Source organism: Apteryx rowi, unplaced genomic scaffold (assembly GCF_003343035.1).
Source record: "Apteryx rowi isolate R43461 unplaced genomic scaffold, aptRow1 scaffold_1190, whole genome shotgun sequence".
NCBI classification, from domain to species: domain Eukaryota; kingdom Metazoa; phylum Chordata; class Aves; order Apterygiformes; family Apterygidae; genus Apteryx; species Apteryx rowi.
The window spans coordinates 75751-86994 of record NW_020447409.1 but is presented as its reverse complement, the minus strand read 5'-3'; the positions used below and the strand labels follow the sequence as shown (position 1 = coordinate 86994).

At 35.2% G+C, this 11244-nt stretch overlaps 1 protein-coding gene across 2 annotated transcripts in view; it reads right to left on the bottom strand.

Annotated features, from left to right (window-relative positions):
* Positions 1-4052: 4052 nt before the first annotated feature.
* The window catches only part of CDH19 (cadherin 19), a 38826-nt gene continuing 31634 nt past the window's right edge, over positions 4053-11244 (bottom strand). The window contains exons 9-11 of one of the 2 annotated variants that reach the window (XM_026086491.1): positions 11029-11146; positions 8601-8852; positions 4053-4543 (exon numbers count right to left, since the gene is read on the bottom strand). In XM_026086491.1, coding sequence (XP_025942276.1) covers positions 4053-4543; positions 8601-8852; positions 11029-11146 — 861 coding nt within the window. The remainder of the gene's footprint in view (positions 4544-8600; positions 8853-11028; positions 11147-11244) is intronic. The other variant, XM_026086501.1, reaches the window with a different exon arrangement.

The window sequence follows — 11244 nt, the reverse complement described above, 5'->3', positions numbered from 1 at the left end:
GCTCCCTGTCTCTGCTGTTGGAGATTTTTGTGAGGTAGTGATGGTTCTTAACTTCATTTATTAACATTTGCTCTTAGTGCCATTGCTGGCAAATATGCTCTTGAAACTTTTGCATATTTTTGACTACTGTTATAGTCTATTTGCTGAGGGGGGAGGGTTTCATACTGATCTTACAGATAAGTGGTCTCTCTGCATGTACGTGTTTTGTTCCTATGTGCACTGTAGGTAAATCTTACCGTTCTTTGTAATCTGTATGTATGAGACATAGGGCTGATATAGAGCCTAATGTGACTTTTTTTTTTCTTTTCTAAATGAATGAGAGGATGCAGATTTATTGTTGTAAAATGTTTCAACTTTTTTATAAACACAAATCCACTATATTTTTTTTTATAAAATACAGATACACAGTTTTTCTGGTAGAGAAATCTTCTAGACTTTATTAATAGTTACTCTTTTTTTCTTTCTTTTTCCATACAACTGCTATTCATTCATATTCTGGATCAAGGCTAAAATGCATTCTTTGCAAGTATGCAAAATCACATAATCTTCAACTTCTACTCCTCAGAAAGCATACATTAAAACTGACTTGGAAGCATAAAATGCACAGTGTCTTGTCAGAAATATTTTGCTCTCATCTGACAGGATTACCCCATACAGTTAAGAATGAGTGTTGAAACAACCGCATTTCCAATGCAAATTTTGAAAGCAAAGCTAGGAGTGTAATGACAGTATCTGTGAGAAAAGACAGTAGAAAAATTATGTGAATTAAAGACTAAGTTTATCCTCAGTGGCAACCAGGAGAGCTTCCCAGTGTTATGGTAATAAAAAATGACATTCTGATACACAAAATTAAAATCAAATTAAACCGTTTTATTTTGGGTGAATTGATGAAAAAGATCCCCTTTTCCAGTCACAACAGTAGTCTAAAATTGTGATGTGCTATCAGTGAGTGATCGTATTCTTTTTAAAATTTTTTACTTTGAAAATATGTATTTTTAACATTTATTAAAATATAAATAGTCTTCATTTCCTTGACTTTAAATACTAAAACTAATAACCCAACACTCTAAGCCCCTGTGAGCTAGCACCAAAAAAGAAAACCTCTTGTCATATATTTCCCAGTTCTTAATCTTTCTCATACCATGCTATAGAAAAAGAAGCATATAGGAACGTTTCTCTGAAGTATTCCTAAAGAAAAGCAGTATGTATGATCACACCTCCTTTGACCAGTTGATAGTCTCCCTTACAATTCCCTCAGGCAGGTTGTGAACTGCAGATTATAAATTTACCATCCGCTATCACACTTGTTCTCTTTCACTTCGGTCCATATTACAGATAATTACAGCTATTAACTAATTTTAAAAGATATGAGTAACGGAGGATCCTCTTGGGAAAACCATTCCACAGTTTAATAGATATCGTCATCAGAAACTTCAGCTTATAATTTACCCTTTATTAATTTCATACTGTTAAGTCTTGTGATCTCTTGTGTGTTTACTTTAGGCTTCCTCAGAATGTTTACTTTCTTCAAATAAACAGAAACTTCCATAAAACCTTTCTGCAGTCATTGTTGAGCTAAATTATGTACAGTATATCAAAAGATGTGTGAACATCTTAGGAGTTACTTAGTCAGTTCAGCGATTTCTTTCCTTTCTCACATGTGGAAATAAATCAGTAAGTTTTATTTTGAATATTGGGAACCCAGTAAGATGTGGCCCAGCAGCAAATGGAAATAATTTCTTACTTTGTAGCAAAATACTCCCTGTCCCTGCTGTACAACCACAGTCTTAAGCCTTTTCAGTTAAAGATTATTTAATAACCACAGTAGGCTCTTTTATATGGAAGTCACTGGTATGACAATGGGATATGTTGGTTACAAAAGTTATTTATCATTAAAGTTGATTGTTTACAGTGAATGGAGGGAATTATAACACCAGTGCAAACATGCTTAGGTATTTGAGGCTATTTCCCCATCTAAACATACAAAATCTCTGGAGTGACAGAGGTTCAGAGGCTGCTATCATTTTTGTACTAAATACAAACTGAAAGTCTGAGGAATTAAGTCCACTGGGACCATTTGTGGAAGAAGGATTTATGCAGAGTTTTGAAACCTAATCTTAAAAATGTACTTCTCACCATCTCCAAACAAGTGCATGCATAGTTACTGCCTCTTTCTCTATCCCTCTCCATGAAGGAAATGATTAAAATGCACAATACTATTTCAACTAGGAATTGCTTTGTCATATCTGAGAGTCACTGAATACAAACATTAGAGCCATTAACGCAAAGCATTTTTGTTGTACATCTCTTAGAAATATTTTGTACTCACTCATCCGTACTGGAGTCTTAGCATCAGACTAGAGAGAGCCAGTTTTTCCTTAGGAAGCACATGCTGCTTTTTCTGCACCTAGTCAGATGATCCCCAGTATTTTTCCAGTTCTGAATATTATGAATAATGTTTCTGCCCTTACCAGACTTCTCGTTAGAAATCTCTCCTGATTTTCAAACTCCTCTGTGTGTTTTATTTTTTACCTGACAGGAATTTAAACTCTGCACTGGCACCTTTCCACTTAGCCTACATCCCTTGCTTTTCTTTAATAAACAGCAGTTGTAGCAAACATCACATGCTTGTATATTACGTTCCTTTTTATTCTTGTATAAGCTTTGTCTACCTCTCAACTATATTCAGGAGTGCTTACCTTAGAACTTATTAAAAAAAAAGAAAAAAAGAAAAAAAACACTTCATTTTCTTTATCCTGATGCCAGTTTTCAGCTGTGGAAATATTTCATTTGATTACGTGATGCAGATGCTATAAAATAAGCACCTGATGGAAGAGAGATGAATAAAAACCAGGCAGGTCCCTTTTTCCAGGCAGTCCATTTTGAATATATTTGATGACCCTTAGATGCAAAATTGCTGCTGACTACCAGTGTAGGTAAGACTAAACAAATATTCTGAGACATCCTTATACTCACTATGGATTGTTCTGGAAAAAATGCAGTGGGAAATTCATTTTGAAGTCTGACTTGAGTCTTTCAGAATGATGGGATCATTTTCTGAAGAATTGGGTTAACATTAAAGCATTTTACTATCTTATTATCTAATCCTACAGATAAAGATTTATGTTCACCAGCTTAGCATTTTAAAGATCTTTAATACTGTTACAATAAAATTGAATACTGCAGCTAATTTTATATTCCATAATAAAAAAAATCTGTGCTGGTAAATCAGTCATTTTAAACTCTTAATAAAAGTAAAAATGCCCAGATGTAGATAGTATTTTGTCGTAAGTACAGCAACATATAATGTAGTTGATTGTGGTATTTAAGTTGAATATTGATTCTAACTTGAACTAATTTTTTTTGTATGTTGTAGTTGCTAAATTAATTATTGGTTTTAGGCACTTACCAATAGTTCCATTAAAAAAAAAAAATTAGTAGAAGATACTTGCTGATGTAATAGGTCTTTATTTTTACATTGATAGGAAAAAATGTTTATTTTAGTTTTATCATTTTAAGAAAAATAAATAGATAATTCTGTAAGTCCTTCTGACAATTGTTTTAGAATGTCTAGGGTCTACTTTTCCACATAAGTATATTTATATAATTAAGCATTATACAAATATGCATGTTTTAACTTTGGTTAAATTAATATATTCAACAGCAAAAGTCTCTCTTAACTTTGGAAACAGTTTAAAGCTTACAGATGACAGAATATTTACAATATTCATTTATGGCTTCTACTCCTCCTGTTGTACTTGCAGGATTCAGTTTTTCAGCATCCAGAACTGGGCCTAGATTTTCAAAGAAGCACAGTTTGTGTCCAGGCACCTAAATAACGACTAGATTTTCAAAATGGGGAGTGCCCATCCCTCAGCTCCTGACACTCCTGGCATGATTTTCCAAAAGACCTCCATATCCAACAGTTTCTAGAAAAAAATGTTTATTTTAGTGCTTAAATGTGGACTGATCTCTGTTTAAAAATCCAGACTTGGTTTTGGTTGCTAAGCACTTAAAAAAATAATAATAATAATAATAAAAAAAAAAAGTAACTAATCCCTCACACTTCTATGGGAAACATACATGCTTGCAAGCTGTTTAAATTGAGGCCCCCAATCCATAAGGTACTCATAATTCTGATCCACATCTGACATGTTTGAGCCTAAAGAGCTGAGGGATCCAGCCAAAGAGCCGGTCCCCTCAAAGGCATACATTTGAAGTGAGTCATATGGAGGAGCACTGGGATCGGTATTAGCTTCTTCAAGCTTTTCTAAAATGAATTGCCTGAACACTGCACTGTCAGGGCCAACCTGTAGAGACTGTCTGCAGAGGCTGTGGATTTCTGTGGTCATGTTCTTCCGAGGTCTGTGCGTCCTCATGACAGTACGGGTCCTCAGTGCTGAAATATCGAAAGCTTCTGTGTCCTCCTCTCCACCTCCTTCATCATCATACCTGACAATGTTCTCTCTGAATTCTTCCATTTTCTCTGAAAACAGAGACTTCTGCTGCTGCTGCCTTATGGCTACAATTGCCAAAATGAAAACTGGCAAGAAAGCAAAAACACAAAGGAAAAATAAACAGAACCAGAGACTTTGAATGTGCTTGGAAACACCTAAAAGTGGTAACGTGTCTTAATATCAGTGCTATTGCAAAGTGAAACTGTCTTCACAGATTTATAGAGCTGTAATCTTTATGGATTTTATGGTTTTGAGATGAACATAGTATGTGGTGGTAAAATGGTTATGAAGGGACTTATAAAATGGGTGAATGAAATGGAGCCATTCTTTGGGTAAATGAGAGCTTGAAGCAGTGATAGGAACACAGGTTATGCTTTTTGAAACTGCTTTGCTTTATCATCTAATATATCAATTCCACATTCAAAATTTAATTTCTTTCTCTCTCTCTCTCTTTCTCTCCCTCCACCTATCTCCCTCTCAGATCAAAGCCTCAGGAAGGGCAGATGAAAAATGAAAGAGAGTGAGTGAGATATCCTCCTCAACTGGTAGGAAGTAATTCAGTTACATAGACTGTTTAGGCTGTGGTTCAATTATTTCTGTTACATTRGTTTGGATATTTGAAGACTCACTAAAGTTTGGGAGATGTTGTAGAAATGCTTAGTTACCACCAAGACCTGTGAATCAGAGCAGCTTGTTTCTTACATATTTGAACTCTTAGACTTATTTTGTTGGTTTTTTTTCTTTATTTAGAAGCATTATTCTTTTTTAATCTTAGCTCATTTCACTCTGAGCTGTGTGATCCATTTCAAGTACTCTATGACATTCACAGAAATGATTGATTTCAGTTTTTAACTAAATTTAACTGTAGTTGTATTTAATAAATAAGTAGATTGTGAACTACAATTCTTTACTCAGGATGTAACATGACAAAACTGCCACCAGATTTTACCTCACTTATGGGGATGAGATACCTGAAGTACTTTATTTCCCTGTATTTATTATCTACTATACTATGTGAGTGGGAGATATTAGCACCAAACTTGACAACACTGGAAAAATGAATTTCTACAATACTATGCTACATTTACAAAACAGAAAGAGGAGTTTCAGTTCTCCAAACCCTTTGCATGATGAACTCTTCTTCTGATTTCAGACCATAAGTGACAAAGCATATTATGTAAAAATCATTTATTATCTAATTTTAAATAACCACCAAAATACTTTACGTGATTTAATGTATTTTGAATATGTATGTCTGTGAAGAGTATGGTAGATTGGTTTCTTTCTGTTCGTAATTGATGTGTGTGTTGGTGTTTCTGCTTTGACTTTTGTGGTATACATTGGCCTATAAAGCGCCAAGTGTTAATTCCATATGGAGAAAGGGTCTCTCTGCAGGTAATCATGAAGCCCATGATGAATATTTCCTTTGATGACCTAGACAACGCAGTGACAGTGCCCGATCCTCACCCCTTTAAGTGCGTAAAGCAAAGTGACCAGGCCCAGTGACCAGACCGCAAGCAAAGAAAACCTTGAAATGCATACTAGCTTGCTTGTAAACTCACACTGACTGGAAGGTCTAATGCAGTGACATTGGTGAGGAGAGCTGCTTTCCAGTGCCAATAATGAAGGTTGCCTGGGACAAGGGAAACTCAGATTCAGATAAGGTGACTTGGGAACTGCAGGTGAGTCTAGAAACCACAAATTTCAGTCATATGTTCTGGTTTTCTCTGTTGGAAACCAGGAGCTGGTAGTAGGGGAACTGGTATTTTCCTGGACTTTGATATGGAATCAGGATATGGCTAGAGTCTGTCCAAGAGTACTGTCATCTAGACATAATAATTGTGAGCCACTCTTCTGTTGTTTTAATCCCTGTTCCAGCTACTCAGTGTGTTCTTAGGGATAAATAAAAAACATTCTGATTTTTTGTAGACCATTGTATTTCTGCAGTTTCTGCATGTCACATAATCATGGCAGCCCAAGGTCATATAAAGACTCTGATTCACAGTTAATTGATAAAGGTGCTGCTTCTGGGGAACTCAAATGAGTCTGTGGGACTGAACCACAGGGTTCCATTCTGGGAGAAATTTCAATGAGTTCTCACCAAGACATTCAGTCAGGAGGCCAAAGGTGCAACAACAGGAAATAATTAAAGCCAGCTTCTATTCCCTACACTAAGAAAAATCTAACCATAAGCTTGCAGACAGAATGAGGAATATGGGTGATCTTTAACATGTTTAACTTCCTTTTTCATTGGTACAAAGTCAAAATAATTCCATTAACTCTGTTGGACTTGTCTTTCTTTTTGTATTGCTACAATGACAGATCAAACTACAGCATCAGAACAGAGCTGCCAGCTTTCATTTTCAAGCTTCACAGCTTTCCTGTGGTTAGTGATGATATGTTTAGTGTTGTATGCTGTTATTTATAGACTGGTAGAGGTCATACTGTATAATGAGGGTAGATAAAAGAATGTTCTTCACCTGAATATCCTACACTGAAAAAAGCAGGGTTTACTTAAAACTGCTTTGTAATTCTTTCAGTGACATAGAAGTTTTAAAAATATTATTAATTTTATTTGCTCTCATTACAAAATATATTGGGAGAATAATTACCCAGGAAAGTTTTGTTTCTTAAGGCAACGCAATTTCTGTTACTATTACTTCTTTCTTTCCTGATATTATATTGTGTAACTAGGTATTACATTGCAGTTTTCTTGTTTGTTTTGTTTCAAAGAAATTCTAAAAGTAGGGAAAAATATAACTTATGCTAGGTCTGCAGTTTATAATGATGATTTGATATCATGCCATTTTAAATTAATGAAATTCTGATTCTATCTGTTTTCTGAATTTGGAGCTGTTTGTTTGAAAATTTTCATTTCCAGTAGAAAAATTTGTTTCCTTATCATGACCCATCACTAGTTTTGTGATATTTCTGGATATAACATTTTATGACATGTTCCATTATATGGCATAATATGGACATGCCATATTATTACATAAGCAGCAGGAACTTTGAAGTCTTTCACTGTTTCTTTACTGAATCTTGCCTCCAGGCCAAAGACCAACATGAGTGACCAAGCTCTAAACTCAGTCACTTGGCTGGGAACACAAATCTAGTCTACTAACTACATCACTCCTTTTTCATTCTTGGCCTCAGAAACTAGCATACCTTAACCTTCCCAACTCAGATAGGCACAGAGTTTGAGGATGGGCATTTAACCCTTGGGGCATGATTAGAAATACAGTATGCCAACCGTTATAATGTGTCCGTGTCATCATATAGTTTGGTAGTTGGAAAGAGAATAAACCCATCATCGCAGGGATTGCTGCACACTTCATCGGTGAGAAGTCTGTTTCCCTGGCTGTTGTCACTCCACTATGGCTTGTGGCAACTGTCGCCCTTTGCAGGGCAGAAACAGCCAGCCTTGGGTGGTGGGACTGGTTTTGTGGGTGGCCATTCACCAGCTATGTGTGACAGGGGCTTCCCTCTGCAGAGGTACAAGCATGCCTCACAAGCCATTCTTATGTATTTAGACAACTCTCGAACTCATGTCTCGCATCCATGACTTCCTAAATGTAATGGAGGCTAATTTGGAGTCTCCTGAGAGGAAAAAGGTGATGTTCAACACTTGGAGAAATGGCTGTCTGGAGATGCTACATTATTAACTGAGAGAGCAACTCCTGTTTATTTCTGGAGATAATATTGCTTCCTGATAGTATCAGAGTCTTTTTTTTTCTTTTTCTTTTATTATTTTGCTCTGCATTTTATTATTTGCTCTACATTTGACATAGCTAAGGCAGAATGAGTAGGGTTCTGCTCGTACTAATCTAATTCTAATACAGCCTTTGGCTTTCCAAATCTTTATTATTACTAATGCTGGAGGAATAAGTAGGACCATAATTCAACTAAAGCCAACTTTTAGGGCCTTGTGTTAAAATTCTTTCTTTTTTTTTTTTCCTTAAAACTGAAAAAAACCCCAAACAACTTATAGTCAAGAAAACAGAAAAGAGATTAAACATTTGCCTTATTGTGATTTTTCTTAATAGGACAGTACTTCCAGTCTTCCACTCTAGGGAACATCTTTGCCGCATAATAAAGCCTACTGTAAAAGAAAGCAAAGTTATTTCATTTACTAGTACTTACCTAGGAGAATTAGTACGCAAGCCAAAACAGCAACTAAAGCTTCTGTACTCAGACCAATGGAATACATGAAAGCTCCATATCGACAAAAGAAGATGTTAACTTCAATGTCACAGTCACAGACAGTGATAGTTAGAGTGTTTGTGCTTGTAAGTGGTGGGGTTCCATTATCCAGAATTAAGATTGGCAAGTAGAAAGAAAGCTGCTCTTGTCTACTGAAGCCACTTTTTGCTGTGAAAATTCCAGCAGTGTTATCTAGAAGATAAATTATATGCATGATATACATTTATCACTTTTTAACAATGGCAATAAAATCTAGTGGTATCTGACTGTACTATTTAAAAACAACAGTACTGTGCAAAACTACACATTAGAAAAGGTAAGAGCGTTAAGCCAGGTGCTGATATGTGTTATTTTGGTGTCATTCCTGAATAATTGCATTTATTTTGGCAGATATATTCGAGGGGCAGTAGGAGCTCTTTTTAATGCTCAAAGATAAGAAAGAAAAATACTCATTCGTATCTAACACCTGCTCAAACTAGGTTCTTAAAATGGTTCCATATAACCAGCTGCTACCAGTCCTGCAGTTCACAGATGAACTATAGACAGTTTACCAATCAAAAAGCTCCAAAAGTGTGTCTGACAGCCCAGAGAGAAGGCGGTTGGAAAGGGAAAGGAGAAAAAGCAAGAAAAGAGTGCACTAAAATAGTCATTTGTTCATTCCCTGACTTAAAACTGGAGCTAGCTGAGCTCATACTACTTAAACTAGGGAAAAGTTGCTATAGGCTCTTGCCTTGCTTCGTATTTAACTTTTAGTGTTCAGAAATTAGCTCTGCATGAAACCTAATAAGTAGCATAAGTTCAACTTCTGCTACATATCCTAATTCAAATTTGAAACTTGTCTTAGATTTTTTTTTTCAACAAGCTAAATGATCCCTGCCTAAATCTGTGTATAATAAAAAGAAGAAAAGAAACATATAGAAAGAAGAAAACATGAATGAAAGAAGAAAAAAAATGGATAAAACATAAATATTTACATGTTGGGATTTTTAATCATGGCAGGGGAATTATTGTATGTATTTACATAGAAAAAAGAAAAACATTTCTATAATTATCTGTAGCATACATCTATCCAAACAGTCTACCAAAGTTAACTCCCTCACATTTAAGTCCATCTGGGTTTCTTAGTCATAGGATAGATCCATTCAGAGGATAATTTTGAGATAAAATGCTTCCAGATATGTACACTCATTTTTGCTTTTGTCTAAGACTATCCCAATTCACCCAGCTATTTCTGTGAATTGAAGCAGAAAAGGAGAGATTGATGGTTGACCCTACTATGTTTGAAAAGATTATTTCTGCATCGATAGCCATCGGAAGGAATTGGACCTACACTCTGTGTGTAGCTCTGCTTGGAACTTGTGCAGGATGCAAAAGAAATGGGAAAGGCTCCCCGTATCGTACACAATTTGACCTTAATGTAGCAAGTTTTCTCCTGGCAGCGAGAGAGAGGTTAATGAAGCTGGGAAATGAAACACACACCAAAACATTGACTTTAACATTTGCGATATTGAGAAAAGTAGTTTGCCATTTAACATAGTCTGAACTTTCCAAAACTTATTCCCGTTGATTTATTCACCTAGTCAGAACATTCAAATAATTAACAAAGTCAATAAGAACAATGTGTACTTTAGCTGAGTCTGAAGAAGCTCTTCTTCACAGTCTTAGCAGACTGACTTTAAGTGGTCTTCTTTCCTGAAATTCCATCAGCTATTGAACTTAAGTTTTCACTTCAGATTGGGTTTGGTTGTTATCACTCTATAGGATTATTCTTAAGAATCTCAATCAACCCAGATCTGAATAGCATTAAAATACATATAGAAGACATTCATATGATGTCATCAATAACCAGTATACATGTTTTAAACTGTGTTAGAAAATAAGATTACATTCTTATGTATTTCTGTTTAGAATTTTGGTTTTGCTGCAGTAAAAAAGTAACACACTTGCATTAACAGCAATTTTCTGTTTCTGGCAATCTTGTTTCTTAGAAAGACCAGTGATTTTAATAAGAAAGTTTATATCTCCACATCCTACATTAACAAAACAATGATTAAGGAATCCCAGTCTATTTTTGATCTCAATATTTTTTATTTCCTTTGAAATAAAACTGTTTTTTGCTATTTAGGTTACTCAGTTAAAAAAAAAAAAAGAGGGGGAGGGGGAGGCATAAAACAAAAACCCAACCTCCTAACCTCTTTAGGATTACTGAATTATTGTTATGAAATATGTCTCATGATGTGTTCATATCTTATACCAACATTTTCTATCTTTTTTTTTTTTAAATATATATAGAATTGGTGATGATAGGACCATTAGAAGCATGACTCTCATTAGGAAGGTCTTAAAGAGCTTACATGAGTGACACTACCTTGATTATCTTTGACAGTAAAATGTGAGTTGTTTGTGGCCTCCTGAGCCAAGGAGAAGAAAAAATGGTGACCTTCTGCTGAATCATCTTGATCCACTGCACTGATGTTCTGAATTAGCTGGAAACATAGATAAACAGAGTTATTTAAGAATAAAAGTATATACTTGTTCTTTAAAACAATGAAAGAGACAAATTGTGTTATAGTAAACAGTTGAT